Here is a 25,357-nt window from a genome sequence, read left to right as displayed (position 1 = left end):
ACCATTCAATAATGAAAGCAAAACAGTGACCCCTATTCAATAGTCAGATTTAAAATCAGACACAAAATCTCCCCGGCCCTCTTTGCTCATTAAAAATTTAGATGCCAGAAAATCAGAAGCCTCTTTTTTTTTTTTTTTTTTTTTTATCAGACCCCAGATTTCACTGATGCACACCTCCTATATTAAAAATCAAACCACTGTTTGTGCCCCCTTCCCCAAACTCCTTTGCACACACCTCTCATATAATACCCCAGACCTGAACCCCTCCTAAAAAAAATGATACTCCAAATTTGACACACCCTCACCTCTCTTATTAAAAATGATGCTCAAATCTTTATGTCCAGTCTCTCCCTTTTTAAATAATGCCCCAGATGTGAAAACATTCTCTGCCTTAATTAATGAGACCTCAGATCTATGGGGTACCTAACCATGGGGTAAATGTATGAAGCAGTGATAAGAGTGGAGAAGTTGCCCATGGGAACCAATCAGCTTTGAAGTAACATTTATAAATTTGCATACTATAAAATATTCAGAGCAGCTGATTGGTTGCCATGGGCAGCTTCACCACTGGCTCACTTCTCTACTTTTATCACTGTTTATTAAGCAGTGATGAGAGGAGAAGTAAGCCAGTGGAGAAGTTACCCATGGCAACCAATCAGCATTGAAGTAACATTTATAATTTGCATTAGAGATGTGCACCGGAAATTTTTTGTGTTTTGTGTTTTGGTTTTAGATTCGGTTCCGCGGCCATGTTTTGGATTCGGACGCGTTTTGGCAAAACCTCCCTGAAATTGTTTTGTCGGATTCGGGTGTCTTTTTTCAAAAACCCCTCAAAAACAGCTTAAATCATAGAATGTGGGGGTCATTTTGATCCTATAGTATTATTAACCTCGATAACCATAATTTCCACTCATTTCCAGTTTATTCTGAACACCTCACACCTCACAATATTATTTTTAGTCCTAAAATTTGCACCGAGGTCGCTGGATGACTAAACTAAGCGACCCAAGTGGCCGGCACAAACACCTGGCCCATCTAGGAGTGGCAATTGGTTTCCCCCAGAACCCTGAATGATAACAGTAACCAGATATAAATCCCACATGATAATAGAATTCAGAGATCTTCGTTACACATATTTGCGCAAATGTGTGAATAAGCCCCAAAGCCGCATCAAGGCGTCTCTGTATATTTGGGGTCCCTAGCGCTATATCTAGGTGCAGGGTGTGGAAGGAAGCCGAAGCTATAGAGAAAGTGATACAAAAATGAAATGCAATTAAAATAGAGAAATAGTGTTAAGAAATTAATAAGTGAAAAGTGTTAATAGAATGTAAAGGTATGCCACACATTTTATTCTATTAAAACTTTTCACTTATTAATTTCTTAACACTATTTCTCTATTTTAATTGCATTTCATTTTTGTATCACTTTCTCTATAGCTTCGGCTTCCTAAATACTAATTTATTAACACTATAGTTTTTTCACTGGTATGCTACGCTGGGCTTTCTGGCTTATGCTGGTGTTTTGGGGTGCCACACCCTGCACCTAGATATAGCGCTAGGGACCCCAAATATACAGAGACGCCTTGATGCGGCTTTGGGGCTTATTCACACATTTGCGCAAATATGTGTAACGAAGATCTCTGAATTCTATTATCATGTGGGATTTATATCTGGTTACTGTTATCATTCAGGGTGCTGGGGGAAACCAATTGCCTTTTTTTCTTGCTCAGAAATACCCCTCCCTTTCGAGCACCTGAATGATATCACTAAGCTAATTGAGCATCTACCAATATATATGGCCATCTAGGAGTGGCACACAGGATGGCACTTATAAAAATTGGCCCCAAACATCACATGATGCAAAGATAAATAAATTAAAAAAAGAGGTGCAAGATGGAATTGTCCTTGGGCCCTCCCACCCACCCTTGTGTTGTATAAACAGGACATGCACACTTTAACAAACCCATCCTTTCATCCACATGGTCTGCCACACGACTGTGGCTGAAATGACTGGTTGATTTGGGCCCCCACCAAAAAAAGAAGCAATCAATCTCTCCTTGCTCAAACTGGCTCTACAGAGGCAAGATGTCGACCTCATCATCATCCTCTGATTCCTCGCCCCTTTCACTGTGTACATCCCCCTCCTCACAGAGTATTAATTCGTCCCCACTGGAATCCACCATCACAGGTTCCTGTGTACTTTCTTGAGGCAATTGCTGGTAAAGGTCTTCCCGGAGGAATTTATAATTTATTTTGATGAACATCATCTTCTCCACATTTTGTGGAAGTAACCTCATACGCCGATCACTGACAAGGTGATCGGCTGCACTAAACACTCTTTCGGAGTACACTCTGGAGGGGGGGAAACTTAGGTAAAATAAAGCCAGTTTGTGCAAGGGCCTCCAAATTTCCTCTTTTTCCTGCCAGTATACGTACGGACTGTCTGACGTGCCTACTTGGATGCGGTCACTCATATAATCCTCCACCATTCTTTCAATGGTGACAGAATCATATGCAGTGACAGTAGACGACATGTCAGTAATCGTTGGCAGGTCCCTCAGGCCGGACCAGATGTCAGCACTTGCTCCTGACTGCCCTGCATCACTGCCAGCGGGTGGGCTCGGAAATCTTATCCTTTTCCTCGCAGCCCCAGTTGCGGGAGAATGTGAAGGAGGAGCTGTTGACGGTTCACTTGACTTGACAATTTTCTCACCAGCAGGTTCAGGTCTTGAACCTCTGCAGACTTGTGTCTGCCAGAAAGAAAGATACAACGTAGGCTTTAAATCTAGGATCGAGCACGGTGGCCAAAATGTAGTGCTCTGATTTCTACAGATTGACCACCCGTGAATCCTGCTTAAGCAAATTAAGGGCTCCATCCACAAGTCCCACATGCCTAGCGGAATCGCTCCGTTTTAGCTCCTCCTTCAATCTCTCCAGCTGCTTCTGCAAAAGCCTGATGAGGGGAATGACCTGACTCAGGCTTACAGTATCTGAACTGACTTCACGTGTGGCAAGTTCAAAGGGTTGCAGAACCTTGCACAACGTTGAAATCATTCTCCACTGCACTTGAGTCAGGTGCATTCCCCCTCCTTTGCCTATATCGTAGGCAGATGTATAGGCTTAAATGGCCTTTTGCTGCTCCTCCATCCTCTGTAGCATATAGAGGGTTGAATTCCACCTCATTATCACCTCTTGCTTCAGATGGAGGGGCAGGTTTAGGAGTGTTTGCTGGTGCTCCAGTCTTCGGCACGCGGTAGCTGAATGCCGAAAGTGGCCCGCAATTCTTCGGGCCACCAACAGCATCTCTTGCATGCCCCTGTCATTTTTTTTTAATTTCTGTACCACCAAATGAATTGTATGTGCAAAACATGGGACGTGCTGGAATTTGCCCACATGTAACGCACGCACAATATTGGTGGTGTTGTCCGATGTCACAAATCCCCAGGAGAGTCCAATTGGGGTAAGCCAATCTGCGATGATGTTCCTCAGTTTCCGTAAGAGGTTGTCAGCTGTGTGCCTCTTATGGAAAGCGGTGATACAAAGCGTAGCCTGCCTAGGAACGAGTTGGCGTTTGCGAGATGCTGCTACTGGTGCCGCTGCTGCTGTTGTTGCTGCAGGAGGCAATACATCTACCCAGTGGGCTGTCACAGTCATATAGTCCTGAGTCTGCCCTGCTCCACTTGTCCACATGTCCGTGGTTAAGTGGACATTGGGTACAACTGCATTTTTTAGGACACTGGTGAGTCTTTTTCTGACGTCTGTGTACATTCTCGGTATCGCCTGCCTAGAGAAGTGGAACCTAGATGGGATTTGGTACCGGGGACACACTACCTCAAGAAATTCTCTAAGTCCCTGTGAATTAATGGTGGATACCGGACACACTTCTAACACCAACACAGCTGCCAAGGCCTGAGTTATCCGCTTTGCAACAGGATGACTGCTGTGATATTTCATCTTCCTCGCAAAGGACTGTTGGACAGTCAATTGCTTACTGGAAGTAGTACTTTCCGACTTCCCCTCTGGGATGACGATCGACTCCCAGCAGCAACAACAGCAGCGCCAGCAGCAGTAGGCGTTACACTCAAGGATCCATCGGAGGAATCCCAGTTAGGAAAGGACTCGTCAGACTTGCCAGTGACATGGCCTGCAGGACTATTGGCGTTCCTTTCTAAGGAGGAAATTGACACTGAGGGAGTTGGTGGTGTGGTTTGCAGGAGCTTGGGTACAAGAGGAAGGGATTTAGTTGTCAGTGGACTGCTTCCGCTGTCACCCAAAGTTTTTGAACTTGTCAATGACTTCTGATGAATGTGCTCCGGGTGACATATAAGAGAGGATGTTCCTAGGTGGTTAACATCCTTACCCCTACTTATTACAGCTTGACAAAGGCAACACACGGCTTGACACCTGTTGTCCGCACTTCTGTTAAAATAATTCCACACCGAAGAGGTGATTTTTTTTTTGTAATTTGACCAGGCATGTCAATGGCCATATTCATCTCACGGACAACAGGTGTCTCCCCGGGTGCTTGACTTAAACAAACCACCTCACCTCAGAATCCTCCTTGTCAATTTCCTCCTCAGCGCCAGCAGGGCTGTTTCTAGTCAATTTGGCTCCCAGTGCGAGATTTAGAAATGCGCCCCCATGACATTAAAAAATGTGCTCCCCCCCACACACACCTAGATGGAAAAAAAACTTGCGCGCGCACCCGGCAAGGGGGCGTGGCCTCATCTAAATGGGTGTGGCCTCATTTAAATGGGCATGGCCTCTTCTGAAAAGACTACCTCACAATCCAGTTTTTGACCCTGCTCCAACAGATCACGACCACCACAGTAAAAAAAATTCTACCATATTAAGCCCCACACCGTAATGCCCCTTGCACCATATTATGCCACACACCGCAATGCCCTTGATACATTAAATCCCCACACTACGGCAGGCAAGAGTCCCCATTTCACACATTACAGCAGGTGTCCCCATTTTACACATTGAGAGAGAGAGAGAGAGAGAGAGAATACTTACAGAGGCGATTACCGCTCTTCGGCCCGCCTCACCAGTCGCTCCTCGCGCCGGCCTTTCCCTCTTCCTAACTTGGATCTCTCTCTGTTCTCCGCTCGGGGGGGGGGGGGGGGAGTTTCGTGGAGTGACAGGGTTGCGTCGTGACGTAACGACGCAACCGCGTCATTCCGTGAAACTCCGCCCCCGAGCGGGTTACTCGGGGAGAAATAGGAGGGGGAAGCAGGGAACCACAGTTAGTGCCGCGGCGGGCGCCCAGTGCGGTTGCACTGCTCGCCTGCCCCAAGAAACGGCCCTGAGCGCCAGCAACACCCATATCCTCATCCTGGTGTACTTCAACAGTAACATCTTCAATTTCACTATCAGGAACTGGACTGCGGGTGTTCCTTCCAGCACTTGCAGGGGGTGTGCAAATGGTGGAAGGAGCCACCTCTTCCCGTCCAGTGTTGGGAAGGTCAGGCATCACAACCGCCGACACAATTAGACTCTCCTTGGGGATTTGTGATTTAGAAGAATGCACAGTTCTTTGCTGTGCTTTTGCCATCTTAACTCTTTTCAGTTTTCTAGCGGGAGGATGAGTGCTTTCATCCTCATGTGAAGCTGAACCACTAGCCATGAACATAGGCCAGGGCCTCAGCCGTTCCTTGCCACTCCGTAAATGGCATATTGGCAAGTTTACGCTTCTCCTCAGACGCTTTTAATTTAGATTTTTGGGTAATTTTACTGAACTTTAGTTTTTTGGATTTTACATGCTCTCTACTATGACATTGGGCATCGGCCTTGGCAGACGACGTTGATGGCATTGAATTGTCTCTGCCATGACTAGTGGCGGCAGCTTCAGCACTAGGTGGAAGTGGATCTTGATCTTTCCCTATTTCACCCTCCAAATTTTTGTTCTCCATTTTTTAATGTGTGGAATTATATGCCAGTAATATTATTATATCAATAGCAATGGCCTACTGTACTGTACAACTATATACTGTTGGTCACCAAAATGCTGCAATGTACTACTATATATACTGCTCACAACAATGCAGCACAGATATGGAATGGATACTTGCAGTGACACGGAGCTGCAAGATACAGCAATGGCCTACTGTACTGTACAACTAATATACTGTTGGTCACCAAAATGCTGCACTGTACTACTATATATACTGCTCACAAAAACGCAGCACAGATATGGAATGGATACTTGCAGTGACACGGAGCTGCAAGATACAACAATGGCCTACTGTACTGTACAACAATATACTGTTGGTCACCAAAATGCTGCACTGTACTACTATATATAATATAGTATATACTGGTCACACAACAATGCAGGAGATATTGAGCACTGATGATCAGGATACTGTCTAGAACTGAGTCTGACACGGAGCTGCAATATACAGCAATGGCCTACTGTACTATACTACTATAATTATATACTGGTGGTCCCCACAATGCAGCACACTGAGCACAGATATTTGCAGCCCACTCAGCACAGATATGGAGCTTTTCAGGCAGAGAACGTAGATATTTGCAGCACACTGAGCACAGATATTTGCAGCACACTGAGCACAGATATTTGCAGCACACTGAGCACAGATATGGAGCTTTTTAGGCAGAGAACGTAGCCACGTCCTCTCCGTTCAATCTCCAATGCACGAGTGAAAATGGCGGTGAGGCGCGGCTCTTTATATAGAATACGAATCTCGCGAGAATCCGACAGCGGGATGATGACGTTCGGCCTCGTTCGGGTTAACCGAGCAAGGCGGGAAGATCCGAGGCTGCCTCGAACCAGTGTAAAATAGGTGAAGTTCGGATCTCGACGAACCGAACCCGCTCATCTCTAATTTGCATACTATAAAATTATTCAGAGCAGCTGATTGGTTGCCATGGGAAGCTTCTCTACTGGCTCACTTCTCCACTCTTATCACTGCTTCATACATTTACCCTCATATAACTTGCTCACCTTAGTCCTTCAATGGGGTTTATTTACTAATATTCGTGTTTTTGCCGTTTTTAAGGGTGTTTGAACTTGAATGGTATCTTACATTTTACTGCATTTTACTGCAACTTTTTGAATCCTGATACGGTTATTCACTAAGCTGCTGAGTTTTGCACAATCGTTTTTTCCGATGTTGATGTGATTCGTAATATCAGGCAGTGTTTTACGGGAGTGATGAGTAAAACACTGCCTGAAAAAACACAAGGAATCCCGGCCGGATCTGTAAGATCCGTGCAGGGCTTCATTGTGTACCTTAAAAAGTTGTTTAAAGTCTAACAAATTCTGAAAAAAATTGCGTAGGGTCCCCCTTCCTAAGCACAACCAGCCTCGGGCTCTTTGAGCCGGTCCTGGTTGAAAAAATATTGGGGGGAAAATGACAGGGGTTCCCCCATATTTCATCAACCAGCACCAGGCTCTGCACCTGGTTCCAGAAATACGGGGGGCAAAAAGCGTAGGGGTTCCCCGTATTTTTTAAACCAGCACCGGGCTCCACTAGCCAGGTACATAATGCCACAGCCGGGGGACACTTTTATACTGGTCCCTGCGGCCCTGGCATTACATACCCAACTAGTCACCCCTGGCCGGGGTACCCTGGAGGAGAGGGAACCCCTTAAATCAAGGGGTCCCCCCTCCAGCCACCTAAGGGCCAGGGGTGAAGCCCAAGGCTGTCCCCCCCATCCAAGGACGGCGGATGGGGGGCTGATAGCCTTTTGAAAAAATCTGAATATTGTTTTTAGTAGCAGTACTACAAGTCCCAGCAAGCCTCCCCCGCAAGCTGGTACTTGGAGAATCACAAGTACCAGCATGTGGTGGAAACCGGGCCCGCTGGTACCTGTAGTACTACTACTAAAAAATACCCCAAAAAAACAGGACACACACACCGTGACAGTATAAGTTTATTACATACATGCACACCTTCATACACACATACTTACCTATGTTCCCACGAGGCTCGGTCCTCTTCTCCATGTAGAATCCTTGGGGTACCTGTGAAAAAAATTATACTCACATAATCCAGGGTAGAATCCGACCTTTGAATAATCCACGTACTTGGCAAAATAATAAAACGGAAACCCGACCACGCACTGAAAGGGGTCCCATGTTTACACATGGAAACCCCTTTCCCCGACTGCCAGGACCGACCTGACTCGTGTCAAAGAGGGTCCCTTCAGCCAATCAGGGAGCGCCACGTCGTGGCACTCTCCTGATTGGCTGTGTGCTCCTGTAGTGTCTGTCAGGCAGCACACGGCACAGATACAATGTAGCGCCTATGCGCTCCATTGTAGCCAATGGTGGGAACTTTGCGGTCAGCGGTGAGGTTACTTTCGGTCAACCGCTGACCACAAAGTTCCCACCATTGGCTACAATGGAGCGCATAGGCGCTTCATTGTATCTGTGCCGTGTCCTGCCTGACAGACACTACAGGAGCACACAGCCAATCAGGAGAGTGCCACGACGTGGCACTCCCTGATTGGCTGAAGGGACCCTCTTTGACACGAGTCAGGGGGGGTCCTGGCAGTCAGGGAAAGGGGTCCCATGTGTAAACATGGGACCCCTTTCAGTGCTTGGTCGGGTTTCCGTTTTATTATTTTGCCAAGTACGTGGATTATTCAAAGGTCGGATTCTACCCTGAATTATGTGAGTATAATTTTTTTCACAGGTACCCCAAGGATTCTACATGGAGAAGAGGACCGAGCCTCGTGGGAACATAGGTAAGTATGTGTGTATGGAGGTGTGCATGTATGCAATAAACTTATACTGTCACGATGTGTGTGTCCTGTTTTTTTGGGGTATTTTTTTAGTAGTAGTACTACAGGTACCAGCGGGCCCGGTTTTCCACCGCATGCTGGTACTTGTGGTTCTCCAAGTACCAGCTTGCGGGGGAGGCTTGCTGGGACTTGTAGTACTGCTACTAAAAACAATATTCAGATTTTTTCAAAAGGCTATCAGCCCCCCATCCGCCGCCCTTGGATGGGGGGGACAGCCTCGGGCTTCACCCCTGGCCCTTGGGTGACTGGAGGGGGGGACCCCTTGATTGAAGGGGTTCCCCCTCCTCCAGGGTACCCCGGCCAGGGGTGACTAGTTGGGTATGTAATGCCAGGGCCGCAGGGACCAGTATAAAAGTGTCCCCCGGCTGTGGCATTATGTACCTGGGTAGTGGAGCCTGGTGCTGGTTTCAAAAATACGGGGGACCCCTACGCTTTTTGCCCCCCGTATTTCTGGAACCAGGACCAGGCGCAGAGCCCGGTGCTGGTTGATGAAATATGGGGGAACCCCTGTCATTTTTTTCCTCATATTTTTTCAACCAGGACCGGCTCAAAGAGCCCGAGGCTGGTTATGCTTAGGAGGGGGGACCCCACGACCCTTTCCCATGGATAACCATGCACAGATCTCACTGATCCGTGCATGGTTATCCAAACTCGACTGGAAAAAGCAGGTCTATTTTGTTGCTGCTTTTTTTAACGAATCGGAAAAAAACAGACCCGCACTTGAGCACTCAGAAACTAACACCCAAATACGAATGAATAGTGAATGCCCGTATTCTGTGAAATAACAGCCGCGTTTGACCGATGGTCTATTCATTCGTATTTCTGAACGTTGTCATTCAAACCATTACGAATAGTCTAAACACTGCCGAGATTGGTGCTTAGTGAATTCCCGGATTGGGACTTAGAAAAAAAAACACAAATCGGACAAACTCGGATTCTTAGTAAATACTGGCCAATGTCTGTTCCTGAACCCTTCTGAAATCTGATTGGTTGATAACTCCTGCAATTCACCAATCAGTGTATGGAAACATGCCATCACTGTTATTGGTGAATAGCCAGAGCCATCTACCAATCAACATTTAGCCTAAAATAAACTGCTGGACCCTACATTACAGGTAAATGACAAGCGGCCAGATACAGGGACAGATGTGCTAAGCCTTGGAGAGTGACAGTGGACAGAGATAAACTACCAATCTGCTACTGTCATTTTTCAAACACAACATGGTAGTACGGAGTGGATTGGCTGGTACTTTATCTCTCTCCGCTTTAGTACTTTCCGGGGGCTATTCAAGAAGCAGTGAAAAGTGTGGAGAAGTGATGCAGCGTGTAATATGGAGTCTTTGAAGAACTGCAGAAGTGTCTTTATTAGCTGCAACTTATGCTAAACACTGGCTGCAGCAGTACTTCCTGTAATAACAAACACTTCCTGTGTAACAAAACACTTCCTGTATGACAAGTGGCAAACCACATACAGCATACATCTGCACAGCGTGCGGTTCTGGCCTAAAGTGCTAGAATTGTACTAGCCCAGGGGACAGATACTAGCCTGCCCAACCCAGCCAACCCCTTAATTGGAGCAGTGCCCTTTGTCCTGTGTGATGTGGATTACTCTGTCAGTTATGCTTGTGGTGCTCGGGATTTAGTCTCATGGTCGACAATTACCATGTCGGCATTAATAAGGTAGACACCACAATGTCAGCATAATGCTGACATAGTTCAAATGTCGACATGCATAATGAACATCAAGGGGTTCACAGTGCTGACAACTGAAATTTTGCCATTCCGAGAATGCCGCCGGTAGAGGTTATGTACCACCAAAAGGCTTAGGGATAGACTGCGGGAGAAGTTTAGGGTTAGGTGCCGCCGGGAGGGTTAGGGTTAGGCTTTGGGAGAAGGTTAGGGTTAGGTGCCACTGGGAAGGTTAGGGTTAGGCTGCATTGTAGGGCCTGGGCAAAGCAATGCACTGAGGGCCCATATCCACCCATTCATGGGAATAAATAAATAAAAATCCTAGCTTACCCATGCTGCGGACTTTTAGATGCCCGGCGTGGGGGCGAGCACAACAAAGCCCTCCACGCTTTCCATGCTGCTGCGCTCATCACAGGTTCTATTCCCACTGTATGGGTGTCGTGGACACTCACGAGTGGGAATAGTCCCTGTTAGTCTGCATGTCAACTGTCGGGATTGTGAGGCTGCAGGATCCCAGCTTCGGTATTGTGACCGGCGGTCTCCTAACTACATCCTGTTTGTAGTTTTATTAATGCTTAACAGTAGTTACGTTTGTTGCATGTAAAATAAATGGCTTAAAACAGTGGTCAGGGAACAGGTGTAAATTACCCCAAATGGGGTAAAAATGAAATTCCTGGGGGTAATGGACGGTCGCGCTGCCGAGATACAGCCCCGTCCAGCACCGTCCGGCTCGCGATGTGACGCGCTGATGTCACACTGCGCTCCCTCCTGCCCGCCCTGCGCTGTGTTCCTGGCCACCATGTGCTGTGTTCCTGGCCATGGTGTGACATGCTGACATCACACTGTGCTCCCTCACGCCCGCCCGTTCTGCGCTGTCCTGTCCTCCCGCCCGCGGCTCACCAACCCACACACAGAACTTGAAGTGTTCTGTGGCTGATCGCTGACGGAGTTCAGCAGGATCAGACAGTGGCCCACATAACACAGGGAAATTCCCACTGACATTACCCTGTCTCCTAAAAGTTGTGGTTCCCCCTCCCCCCTCATCCATCTTTCTTACATTCATTCTGGTGTTTTGGGGAGAAAGTGTTAATTAAACCATTCATTGGCAAAAAATAACTGGCTAATATATATATATATATATATATATATACACACACAGTATCTCAGAATTGCCATATAAACAGTGATAACCAGTATACTGTATATGCACAATAATATATGATTTCCTTCATTTCAAATCAAGGGGGTAACGGTTGGCGTATCTAAATATATTTTGGGGTAAAAGGTAAAAAAGTTCCCTGACCACTGGCTTAAAACATGGGCACAAGTGGGATGTCAGTGTCTGTGTTGTGTACTTGGTGTAAAACGATCACTTATATTACTGTTGCCGACCAGAACGCATCGTGGCTCTGTATATGGACAGAAATATGCACAGAACTGTTTCAGCCATTACTTACACTCTTGGGACCTGATTCAGAGTCGAACGGACAAGTATCCATGGCTGCGACTTTTGCCCCTGATGCGTCTGCTACTTTGTGCTAATGCAAAGCCCTTCCCTAAAGATTCTGAAACTCATTACAATACATATATGTACGTACTATGATTTATCCTACCCCTTCCCCAGTAGCCAGTAGCTATGCCGCTGCATACCTCTGTTGTCACAAGCAGCACGTCTCCGCAGAGTGTATACACTTCAGGAAATGAGGTGGGGATGGCGGAGCACACGGGGAAGGCAGCGTTAGCACTGCCTGCTGTGCAAAGTAATAGTAGCGGTGCCGCACGCACCGCTGCTAGCAGGGCCGGCACAAGCTTAATTTTTTTCCCTTGATGAGATAAACTTTGTAAAGAGGCAGCATGCGCTGAAGGCAAAAGGGGGTGTGGCTTCACAAGGAAGGGGCATGGCCACACAATAGTAACCCCAAGGGTACAGGGAGACAGTGGGTGACTCGAAAGGCAATGTAGCTAGCAGCCAGCTGTAAGATTGACAGTGAAAGGAACACATCACACACAGTAATCTCATACCCCACAGGGGGAGAGCTAGGGAGAGAGCAGGTGAGAGGCACACAGGGGGTGAGACAGGGAGAGAGCAGGTGAGAGGCAGATGGGGAGGGAGACAGTGAGAGAGCAGGTGAGAGGTACACAGTGGAGAGAGAGGTGAGAGGTACCCGGGGGGAGAGTCAAGGAGAGAGCAGGTGAGAGGCAGATGGGGGAGAGACAGGGAGACAGCAGGTGAGAGGCACACGGGGGGAGAGAGCAGGTGAGAGGCACACGGTGGGAGAGAGCAAGTGAGAGGCACACAGAGGGAGAGAGCAGGTGAGAGGCACATGGGGGGAGAGACAGGGAGAGAGCAGGTGAGAGGTGAGAGGCAGATGGGGGGAGAGACAGGGAGAGAGCAGGTGAGAGGCACACTGGGGGCGTTGGAAACTAGGGGTTTCGAACTCATGCTGCAGCAGCCTTCCTGGGTAAAATTAGACAGACTGTAGTGTGGAGCAAAGAAGTTCATGAATTAATGTATAAGGGTATGAGCAACATGAAACTGAAAATAATGGATTAAAGATTGTAATCTTGGCTCAGCGCCAGCAGCATACCTAAGTAAGAGGCCCCTGGGATACAATGGCGCCGATGGGCAGCGTGTTCCAACTGCCAAAAAGAGCTTCCTCCACTCGAATGTGGCTGTGAAATACTGCCCCTGCACAGTTTCTGCATATTTTAATGAGCGGCGTGACGTCATGACGCCCCATCACTTATTACATATGCACTGAATACTGAACAAGGAAGAGCCGCGTCTGCAGCAGCACTGATCACTGTGATCAGTGAGTGCTGTAGTTAGATATACAGTAGCGACACAGGCTGCTGGCTCTATCACAGCTAGAGTGCACTCTATATGCAGCGCCTTACTCAGCTACGTAGTGTGCATTATTATAGGGCTGGCCCTGGTTGCTAGTGCTAATGCAGCGCGGGCAGCACTGAGGCTGGTGGCGGCTGTACATTTGTGCGGTTGCGAGTCCCGGTGGATGTGGATGGCGCCTCTTTCAAGTTTTGGAGGGAGCAACCCCCCCCCCCCCCCTCCATTCCAACGGCCCTGATTGGAATATTAAGAATATGTTATTCTTGTAGAACTGCATCACTCTAGATCAGTGAGGTGCTGTGAGGTCAATGGCTGGGGAGACTCTGGCTAGTACCAGGGTCAGATTTACACACGATATATGATTTGGTGGTGAGTTTTAACTAGAAAAATGATTATTATAACACAAAGAATATATAAATAATAATAAAAAATATGTATAAGTTTACATCTCTTCCTTTGTATTATTCTAATCATTATTATACTCAAAACTCTGGAGTGTACTTGAGTATCACAGGTGAGGCTCTTCTCCCCTGCCTACCCTGACTGCATGTCACTGCTTAATATTATTTATTATATTACAATTATGTAATATGACCTTTTTCCATGTCGACCTTGTTCCTGTCGACCTTTTGTCCATGTCGACATTTTGTCCATGTCGACCTAAGGTGTGTCGACCAATTGGTGTCGACCTAAGGTGTGTCGACCTTTTTGTTGTCGACCTGGAGTCCGGATACCACTTTAGTTATAAACAGCCTCCTCATCAAAGAATTACTGCAGGCCAGGTAATGGCTATAGGAAAATATACAGGCAGCTAAGTAGCAGACTGCTTTGTACTAAATGGAGGAAGCCATGCTGGAAATATTGATTATTTTCCCCCCCACAAGGGTAAACTTATGTTCTGTTATTTGATTAAATCTGCCTCATGAATGGTGACAGTGATCGGAGCTCTTGTCTGTCTCCCACAGCTTATATCCAGGCTTGCCGTGCCCTGATGATCATCTCCCTCATCCTGGGTCTCTTTGCCTGCATAATCTCCTTGTTTGGACTGAAGTGCACCAAATTCGGAAGCAGTGATGAAAACACCAAGGGGAAGATTGCGCTCTCTGGGGGACTGGTTTTCATTTTTGCAGGTACCTTATTTTAATACCTATAGCAAAAGGTCATAACAAATAACTAAAAAGATTGTTGGAACCCTTAATTCTACTCCCCTTAATTTAGATGTAAAATGTAGGAAGGCTAAGATTCAACAGCTCTGATTATAGGGTCTACTATTTTGGATGATAGAAATCACTCATTGCCATCATTTCTAAAGGTCATCCTACTGAGGTAGCTCAGCAATACTCAGTGGCCATACTGGTCTGGATTGGTAAGGGTTCACTTACTGCTTCGCGTTGAAAAAAAAAATTGGTTATACAGATGTCAAGACTAGTTGCAGATGGGATGGATCTCAGCCATAAATCAACATTCAATTGTTGTCCTTGGAATGTTCATAGATATATGTAAAGGTACATATTACACATATACCTGAAAAAGGATATAATACAGATTAGCCCTATTGTATGATGTTTGTGTATGATACAGAATTTAGACCAGAGGTTCTCAAACTCGGTCCTCGGGGGCCCACACAGTGCATGTTTTGCAGGTCTCCTCACAGAATCGCAAGTGAAATAATTAGCTCCACCTGTGGACCTTTTAAAATGTGTCAGTGAGTAATTAATACACCTGTGCACCTGCTTGGTTACCTGCAAAACATGCACTGTGTGGGCTCCCGAGGACCGAGTTTGAGAACCTCTGATTTAGACTGTAAGCTCCAATGTGACAGGTCACATATTTTCTGTATAGCGTTGCTTAATATGTAAGCGCTATATATAAAAAAAAGTTAATAAATAAATATGCCTTCTCACATCATGCTGAATGTATAAAATGACAGACATTACAGGCTAGTAACAGCATGCACATACTCTCTGCTATAATTATGAATATTATGGTGTTCACTGTCATGAACACTTTTTATATTGTCAAATTTTCAAGTGTATCTTGCTTGAAAATGTTGATCCCTAATAGTCACTAAGCCTAAGTATTCACTAGAAGATGAATTACTAATATGTCTCCCAGATTACATGTTACGACATTAAGGGGTCTATTTACTAAGCCTTGGAGAGAGATAAAATGGCTGGCAATAAAGTACCAGCCAATCGGCACCTAACTATAATTTGAAAAAACAAACACCATGTACCATGGTAGTTAGAAGCTGATTGGCTGTGACTTTGGTGGTCATTCCAAGTTGATCGCTAGCTGCATTAGTTCGCTGTGCAGCGATGAGGCAAAAATCGTCACTTCTGCGCATGCATATGCGGCGCAATGCGCACGCGCGACGTACTATTACAACGAACTATGTAGTTTCATACAGGGTCTAGCGAAGCTTTTCAGTCGCACTGCTGGCCGCAGAGTGATTGACATGAAGTGGGCTTTTCTGGGTGTCAAATGACCGTTTTCAGGGAGTGTTCGGAAAAATGCAGGCATGCCAGCAAAAACATAGGCGTGGCTGGGCGAACCCAGGGCGTGTTTGTGACGTCAAAACAGGAACTGAACAGTCTGAAGTGATCGCAAGCGCTAAGTAGGTCTGAAGCTACTCTGAAACTGCACAAAAAATTTTTGTAGCCGCTCTGCGATCCCTTTGTTCGCACATCTGCAAAGCTAAAATACACTCCCAGTGGGCAGCGGCATAGTGTTTGCACGGCTGCTAAAAACTGCTAGCGAGCGAACAACTCGGAATGACCACCTTTATCTCCATCCAATTTATCTCAATCCAATGCTTAGTTCATAGACCCTATGAATGTTGATATGATGGATGTCATCTAAATATACCAAACCCTTTAATATTTGCACGTTATACACATTTAGCAGTGCTCTAAAATTTTGGCTGTGACCATCGGGATCCAGACTGGCAGTATTTTAACTGCTTCCCATATTAAGGTGTTAGGATTTGGGTCATTGATAGGGAAATGTGATGGCTAGAATTAAGACTGTTAATGATAAGGTTATTTTTTTCAATGTTTGATTTTTGTTGAATATTTGTAAAGCAAGGAGCAGGGGTACAGAATAAAAAGAGTGAGAGGGAAGGGGTTACAAAAGCTAGGATGACACAATCCGGGAGATAAGATAAGCATATTATCTGATCATAGATGCGTCATCAAGTAACTGAAGACAGTAAGTGAGGCTGAATGAATAATAAAGCAATTTAATCAGTGTCTGTAACAGGGTTCAACAAAGGTGATTCATTTAAACTAAATAGGTTTTTGTTTTGCGGTAGAGTGGGGTTGAGAGGCACCTTCGCTATCCGCGGTATACTCATGCCAGTGATGCTGTCATTTGGGGTGAGGAGGGCAAGGGGAAATATGGTGTCTCTAGTTTTATTTGTATGAATTGGGATAATGGGGAAATTCCAGTTCTGTGCACTAGCAGTCTGATCTGTAATTAGGATGTGGCCAAGGACACATCAAAACATTTCAGGACAGAGGTTGGGTACCAGTGGAGACTTTGTATACCAATCAAAAACTTCCATCTAGAAAGTGCGCTAATACTGGGCCACCAGTTCCTTTTTCTAGGTGATTCATCCGTTCACCAATATACACAATTCCATGCTGATATTCTGGATTGAGGATTTTAAATCTGAAATTATATCAGTTATGAGAGCTTTGAGCATTTGGTGCATTGTGTGCGTACGAGTAATGGAACGTCTGACTTGGGCTTGTCTACCAGATTTAGCACAGAAGTGAGCAGAATTGGAAGGAATGCATCCTATTCTTTAGAGCTCTCATTACTCGGAGATGTTCTGTCATCATATGTTGTCCATTTGTTGAAGTGGAAAGGAGGGGCAAGATTGGATCAGGTTGATTGGGAGGGATCTGGTCAGCATACTGGCGTTCAGAATAGTGGCAGTTTGAATATCAACGCCGGAATCCCGACATTGGTTTAAAGGCCGACTCCGGGTTCCCAACATGGGTCACAATACCAGCACCGGAATCACGACTGCCGGCATCCCAATTGTAAGTAAGAACTGGTGATGTTGCTCATGTGTTACAGAGAGCAGGGCTGCAGGTGACAGGGGCAGTGACATGATGTGACGCAGCAGGATAAAACAGACTGAGTGTTAGATAGTAGAAGGAGCAGGGTCCCCAGCAGCACAGATTACATCATGAGATGAGTGATGTGTTACCGATTACAGGCTGCAGATGACGGGATGAGACTCCCATTACAGTGAAGATTGTGATTGCAAACAATGCTTTATATTTACTTATTTTATTTATTAAGCATTATTTATATAGTGTCAGCATATTCTGTTGTGCTTTACAATTGGAATGAGACAAAAGGCTTGAGTCAGAGGTGGACACAATGTCAATGTCAGATGCAGTGGAGCAATTGTTTGATACAGCACATGCATCATAGCCGCAATGCGCATGTGCAGTGATTGACTAGTGTTGACGGACTCAGTGAGGATTTATTTGCAAAATGAGTGACATGTAGTGAGTGTTTGAGGGAGGTAACGAGGGTGGCTACAAATGCAGGCATGCCGCTACTGGTTCCTGGGCGTGTCCTAGTCAGCCGCTGCAAGTTTGTTTGTAGTTGGACTGTCCCCAGTGTCTTAGTTGCGATGGATATTCTGTGACACCATTGGGTTGCTCAAATGTGTGAAGGTGCAACCGATGTTCTTGATGCTGCTTCTTTTGTATGTAAGCAGATGATCTGAAACGCCGACAGTGGGTGCAAAAATAGCGGCTGAGTCATTAGCATATCTTTGCAAGTCTGCAGCGTCCAAAATCAAAGTTGTGAATGCAACTGCGTGCACCTCTGTATCAGGCCCAAAGTTCTCTTTTTGTTTCTACATGGAACAAAGTTCATACACCCAATTTATTTTTTTTATCCAGGAGAACTTTAGCTTACAGTGGTCAAGCATGGGATTGAGATGTTGGTTGTTCAAGATGACCTTCTTGATCAAAATTGATCAAGTTAGATATAAGGTTGTGTCTGACAGCACATCTTCCTGTATCGATGTGGCACTCGGCTCTCAGCAGGGGACTGGTCTGGGGAAATGAGGTTCCCTGATAAATATTCAGTGACCTCTTGCTAAACCATGTAAGATACTTGCTTTGGACACGGGTCGAAAAATTATGTCCTAAAATATGTATGTGTGTGTGTGTGTGTGTGTGTGTGTGTGTGTGTGTGTGTGTGTGTGTGTGTGTGTGATGAGCGGGTTCGGTTCCTCGGAATCCGAACCCGCCCGAACTTCACCCTTTTTTGCACGGGTCCGAGCAGACTTGGATCCTCCCGCCTTGCTCGGTTAACCCGAGCGCGCCCGAACGTCATCATCCCGCTGTCGGATTCTCGCGAGACTCGGATTCTATATAAGGAGCCGCGCGTCGCCGCCATTTTCACACGTGCATTGAGATTGATAGGGAGAGGACGTGGCTGGCGTCCTCTCCGTTATAGTAGAACTTAGTTAGTTATAAATTGTGGGGAGGATTGGGGACGGGTAGCAGCTGTTAGGGAGTACAGTGCAGGGTTTTGAGTTTAATCCGTTGTTTCTCTGCCTGAAAAAAAACGCTCCACCAATCCATATCTGTGCTCACTCTGTGCTGCACTGCTGCATGATATATCTGTGCTGAGTGCACTGCTCACACTGCCTAATTGTGGGGACTGGGGAGCAGTTATAGCAGGAGTACAGTCAGTGCACACTGCACAGTTTTGCTGACAGTGACCACCAGTCCAGTATACGTTTGTCTGCCTGAAAAACACTGTGGTGTTTTTTTTTTTCTTTCTTCATACTAGTTTACCAGTCTGCTGACACTGTCCACCAGGTCCGTTATACAGTATATTATATTTATATATAAGCACTAAGCAGCAGTACGGTAGGCCACGGCTGTACCTACCTCTGTGTCGTCACTCGTCGTCCATAAGTAAAAGTAATACTATACTATCCATCCATCTATATTGTATACCTGTGGTGGCTTTTAGTTGTGCGCAAAATATGGAGAACAAAAATGTGGAGGTTAAAAAAATAGGGAAAGATCAAGATCCACTTCCACCTCGTGCTGAAGCTGCTGCCACTAGTCATGGCCGAGACGATGAAATGCCATCAACGTCGTCTGCCAAGGCCGATGCCCAATGTCATAGTACAGAGCATGTAAAATCCAAAACACAAAAGATCAGTAAAAAAATGACCCAAAAATCAAAATTAAAAGCGTCTGAGGAGAAGCGTAAACTTGCCAATATGCCATTTACGACACGGAGTGGCAAGGAACGGCTGAGGCCCTGGACTATGTTCATGGCTAGTGGTTCAGCTTCACATGAGGATGGAAGCACTCATCCTCTCGCTAGAAAAAAGAAAAGACTTGCGGCAAAAGCACAGCAAAGAACTGTGCGTTCTTCGAAATCCCAAATCCCAAAGGAGAGTCCAATTGTGTCGGTTGCGATGCCTGACCTTCCCAACACTGGATGGGAAGAGCTTGCGCCTTCCACCATTTGCACGCCCCCTGCAAGTGTTGAAAGGAGCACCCGCAGTCCAGTTCCTGATAGTGAAATTGAAGATGTCAGTGTTGAAGTACACCAGGATGAGGATATGGGTGTTGCTTGGGCTGGGGAGGAAATTGACAAGGAGGATTCTGATGGTGAGGTGGTTTGTTTAAGTCAGGCACCCGGGGAGACACCTGTTGTCCGTGGGAGGAATATGGCCATTGACATGACTGGTGAAAATACCAAAAAAATCAGCTCTTCAGTGTGGAAGTATTTCAACAGAAATGCGGACAACAGGTGTCAAGCCGTGTGTTGCCTTTGTCAAGCTGTAATAAGTAGGGGTAAGGACGTTAACCACCTCGGAACATCCTCCCTTATATGTCACCTGCAGCGCATTCATAATAAGTCAGTGACAAGTTCAAAAACTTTGGGCGACAGCGGAAGCAGTCCACTGACCAGTAAATCCCTTCCTCTTGTAACCAAGCTCGCGCAAACCACACCACCAACTCCCTCAGTGTCAATTTCCTCCTTACCCAGGAAAGCCAATAGTCCTGCAGGCCATGTCACTGGCAAGTCTGACGAGTCCTCTCCTGCCTGGGATTCCTCCGATGCATCCTTGAGTGTAACGCCTACTGCTGCTGGCGCTGCTGTTGTTGCTGCTGGGAGTCGATCGTCATCCCAGAGGGGAAGTCGGAAGACCACTTGTACTACTTCCAGTAAGCAATTGACTGTCCAACAGTCCTTTGCGAGGAAGATGAAATATCACAGCAGTCATCCTGCTTCAAAGCGGATAACTGAGGCCTTGACAACTATGTTGGTGTTAGACGTGCGTCCGGTATCCGCCGTTAGTTCACAGGGAACTAGACAATTTATTGAGGCAGTGTGCCCCCGTTACCAAATACCATCTAGGTTCCACTTCTCTAGGCAGGCGATACCGAGAATGTACACGGACGTCAGAAAAAGACTCACCAGTGTCCTAAAAAATGCAGTTGTACCCAATGTCCACTTAACCACCGACATGTGGACAAGTGGAGCAGGGCAGACTCAGGACTACATGACTGTGACAGCCCACTGGGTAGATGTATTGCCTCCCGCTGCAAGAACAGCAGCGGCGGCACCAGTAGCAGGATCTCGCAAACGCCAACTCGTTCCTAGGCAGGCTACGCTTTGTATCACCGCTTTCCAGAATACGCACACAGCTGAAAACCTCTTACGGCAACTGAGGAAGATCATCGCAGAATGGCTTACCCCAATTGGACTCTCCTGGGGATTTGTGGCATCGGACAACGCCAGCAATATTGTGCGTGCATTAAATCTGGGCAAATTCCAGCACGTCCCATGTTTTGCACATACCTTGAATTTGGTGGTGCAGAATTATTTAAAAAACGAAAGGGGCGTGCAAGAGATGCTGTCGGTGGCCAGAAGAATTGCGGGCCACTTTCGGCGTGCAGGCACCGCGTACAGAAGACTGGAGCACCACCAAAAAAACCTGAACCTGCCCTGCCATCATCTGAAGCAAGAGGTGGTAACGAGGTGGAATTCAACCCTCTATATGCTTCAGAGGATGGAGGAGCAGCAAAAGGCCATTCAAGCCTATACATCTGCCCACGATATAGGCAAAGGAGGGGGAATGCACCTGACTCAAGCGCAGTGGAGAATGATTTCAACGTTGTGCAAGGTTCTGCTGCCCTTTGAACTTGCCACACGTGAAGTCAGTTCAGACACTGCCAGCCTGAGTCAGGTCATTCCCCTCATCAGGCTTTTGCAGAAGAAGCTGGAGGCATTGAAGGAGGAGCTAAAACAGAGCGATTCTGCTAGGCATGTGGGACTTGTGGATGGAGCCCTTCATTCGCTTAACCAGGATTCACGTGTGGTCAATCTGTTGAAATCAGAGCACTACATTTTGGCCACCGTGCTCGATCCTAGATTTAAAACCTACGTTGGATCTCTCTTTCCGGCAGACACAAGTCTGCAGGGGTTCAAAGAACTGCTGGTGAGAAAATTGTCAAGTCAAGCGGAACGCGACCTGTCAACATCTCCTCCTTCACATTCTCCCGCAACTGGGGGTGTGAGGAAAAGGCTACGAATTCCGAGCCCACCCGCTGGCGGTGATGCAGGGCAGTCTGGAGCGACTGCTAATGCTGACATCTGGTCCGGACTGAAGGACCTGCCAATGATTACTGACATGTCGTCTACTGTCACTGCATATGATTCTCTCACCATTGAAAGAATGGTGGAGGATTATATGAGTGACCGCATCCAAGTAGGCACGTCAGAAAGTCCGTACGTATACTGGCAGGGAAAAGAGGCAATTTGGAGGCCCTTGCACAAACTGGCTTTATTCTACCTAAGTTGCCCTCCCTCCAGTGTGTACTCCGAAAGAGTGTTTAGTGCCGCCGCTCACCTTGTCAGCAATCGGCGTACGAGGTTACTTCCAGAAAATGTGGAGAAGATGATGTTCATTAAAATGAATTATAATCAATTACTCCATGGAGACATTCACCATCAGCAATTGCCTCCAGAAAGTACACTGGGATCTGAGATGGTGGATTCCAGTGGGGACGAATTAATAATCTGTGAGGAGGGGGATGTACACAGTGAAAGGGGTGATGAATCTGACGATGATGATGAGGTGGACATCTTGCCTCTGTAGAGCCAGTTTGTGCAAGGAGAGATTGCTTCTTTTTTGGTGGGGGCCCAAACCAACCAGTCATTTCAGTCACAGTCGTGTGGCAGACCCTGTCGCTGAAATGATGGGTTGGTTAAAGTGTGCATGTCCTGTTTATACAACATAAGGGTGGGTGGGAGGGCCCAAGGACAATTCCATCTTGCACCTCTTTTTTCTTTTTTTCTTCTTTGCGTCATGTGCTGTTTGGGGAGTATTTTTTGGAAGGGACATCCTGCCTGACACTGCAGTGCCACTCCTAGATGGGCCAAGTGTTTGTGTCGGCCACTAGGGTCGCTTAGCTTACTCACACAGCTACCTCATTGCGCCTCTTTTTTTCTTTGCATCATGTGCTGTTTGGGGAGTATTTTTTGGAAGGGACATCCTGCCTGACACTGCAGTGCCACTCCTAGATGGGCCAGGTGTTTGTGTCGGCCACTAGGGTCGCTTAGCTTACTCACACAGCTACCTCATTGCGCCTCTTTTTTTCTTTGCGTCATGTGCTGTTTGGGGAGTATTTTTTGGAAGGGCCATCCTGCCTGACACTGCAGTGCCACTCCTAGATGGGCCAGGTGTTTGTGTCGGCCACTAGGGTCGCTTAGCTTACTCACACAGTTACCTCATTGCGCCTCTTTTTTTCTTTGCGTCATGTGCTGTTTGGGGAGTATTTTTTGGAAGGGACATCCTGCCTGACACTGCAGTGCCACTCCTAGATGGGCCAGGTGTTTGTGTCGGCCACTAGGGTCGCTTAGCTTACTCACACAGCTAACTCATTGCGCCTCTTTTTTTCTTTACGTCATGTGCTGTTTGGGGAGTATTTTTTGGAAGGGCCATCCTGCCTGACACTGCAGTGCCACTCCTAGATGGGCCAGGTGTTTGTGTCGGCCACTTGGGTCGCTTAGCTTAGCCATCCAGCGACCTCGGTGCAGATTTTAGGACTAAAAATAATATTGTGAGGTGTGAGGTGTTCAGAATAGACTGAAAATTAGTGGAAATTATGGTTATTGAGGTTAATAATACTATGGGATCAAAATGACACCCAAATTCTATGATTTAAGCTGTTTTTTAGGGTTTTTTGAAAAAAAACACCCGCATCCAAAACACACCCGAATCCGACAAAAAAAATTCGGTGAGGTTTTGCCAAAACGCGTTCGAAACCCAAAACACGGCCACGGAACCGAACCCAAAACCAAAACACAAAACCCGAAAAATTTCAAGTGCACACCCCTAGAGAGAGAGAGAGAGAGAGAGAGAGAGAGAGAGAGAGAGAGAGAGAGAGAGAGTGTGTGTGTGTGTGTGTGTGTGTGTGTGTGTGTGTGTGTGTGTGTGTGTGTGTGTGTGTGTGTGTGTGTGTGTGTGTTTTTAATATTGCAAATATATATTGTATAGCTTGCCGGAAGTGTACAAGTCCAGTGTCTGGGTTCCCATCACCAGAAAGAACTTACTTCTTCCTAAACAAAGTCTTGTTTGCTAAGGAACAAAAAAAAAAAAAAAATCTCATCTCTCAAGAGTTTTATTAGAAAAGTAAAGATAATGTAATTTATGGCTTGTAGGTCTGTCCATCACTCATAAGTCAGTAGACGGCTCCTAGAACTGTTCCTGCTCTTTGGTTTATGGACGTTTCAGAATTTATTTTAGTTTGAGCCTGGTGGCATAGCTATAAATTTGAGATCATACACAAATAAGACTTAGCAGGACAGAACAGACATTGCTGACACTCTGAATGATTTAAGTTCTACATTATAGTCTGAGCCAGGTAGACAGTTGAATAGTGTTTGATTAATATTACATAGACCACTCAACACTGACCTCTTATCTTGCTATATCTACTAGCACATGGAGCCTTACTCATGCCACACATTGGAGGCTATTTACAGCAGGCTCTGCAGGAATACTAACTCTGTGCAATTAAAATTAAAATTAAATTTAGGGTTCTATTTGCTTGATCTGCTTATTCACATGTGCCATTTCAAAAACCCTTCTCCTATTTGTGTATCAAGACAGGTGCATCGTGTGTATAATGAGAATGTCTACTATTAGTCTGTGCCTATGCTATTTATATTCAGAGTCAGCCCTAGGCATAATCCATATAGGTGAATGCCTAGGATGCCATTGCTCCAGGGGGCACCCAGCAAGCACGGTGGTCTGCCTCCACGTCACTTAAGGGGCACCAGCTATATTCTTTCCATGGACACAATTGGTTAGAGCCTGCTCTGGTTGTATTATAGCCATAATATTGTTACATATCCTAAGGGATGGAATTATGCATATATATTCATACTACATTGAGGATTTTCTACCCAACGCATATACAGTAGATATTTTTTTGTTTTAATTCCAATAGCTCACCCACCTTCTTCAATATGACATTAGGATTTACAAACAAATGAAGCATTATTTAGAAAAAATAAACAGAGACAATCTTCTTGGTAGAGATCTGACATCTCCTGGATTACTCTGTGCAGCTCAGCAGACACCCAGGGCTGGATGTAATGGCTTGTGAGACGGCCAGAGCTCAGAGACTCCAGCCGAACTCGTACACTTTTTTAAAGCAGCAAACGTTTACAAGGCAAAACCAACCAGTTTATCTCGGAGCTCTGGCCGTCTTGCAAGCCATTACATCTGGCCCCCAATCTCTCTATACACTAGAAACTCTTTATTAACTACCAACAGAACGCACTATTCTCAAGTTCTCAAGAGCTTGGGCACAAAATACCGACATGTAAAATGCAGACAGGTCGAAATACCGACATGAGTTTTTTATGAATTTTTTTAATTGAAACCGACTTGTTCATACTTTACCATCCCAGTGGACCTGGAGGGGGAATAAAATAGTGTGCCGAGCGCAGCGAGGCACCGTGCCCGAAG

At 46.1% G+C, this 25,357-nt stretch overlaps 1 protein-coding gene and 1 long non-coding RNA gene across 4 annotated transcripts in view; one reads left to right on the top strand and one right to left on the bottom strand.

The window, feature by feature from the left end:
• The window catches only part of LOC134909161 (claudin-1-like), a 111,815-nt gene that overhangs the window by 61,294 nt on the left and 25,164 nt on the right, over positions 1–25,357 (top strand). For both annotated transcript variants that reach the window (XM_063915690.1, XM_063915689.1), the window contains exon 3: positions 14,277–14,441. In XM_063915690.1, coding sequence (XP_063771760.1) covers positions 14,277–14,441 — 165 coding nt within the window. The remainder of the gene's footprint in view (positions 1–14,276; positions 14,442–25,357) is intronic.
• Positions 1–25,357, bottom strand: part of LOC134909162 (uncharacterized) — a 62,827-nt gene that overhangs the window by 30,831 nt on the left and 6,639 nt on the right. The window contains exon 1 of one of the 2 annotated variants that reach the window (XR_010175860.1): positions 14,694–14,797. The exons of the other annotated variant lie outside the window; for it this stretch is intronic. This is a non-coding gene — a long non-coding RNA (uncharacterized LOC134909162). Of the gene's footprint in view, positions 1–14,693; positions 14,798–25,357 lie in introns of those variants that run through there. 2 annotated transcript variants of the gene reach the window in all.

This window comes from Pseudophryne corroboree, chromosome 4, assembly GCF_028390025.1.
Source record: "Pseudophryne corroboree isolate aPseCor3 chromosome 4, aPseCor3.hap2, whole genome shotgun sequence".
Taxonomy (NCBI): Eukaryota; Metazoa; Chordata; class Amphibia; order Anura; family Myobatrachidae; genus Pseudophryne; species Pseudophryne corroboree.
Note: the sequence above shows the minus strand (reverse complement) of the source record. Positions and strands in the feature narration are given on the sequence as shown.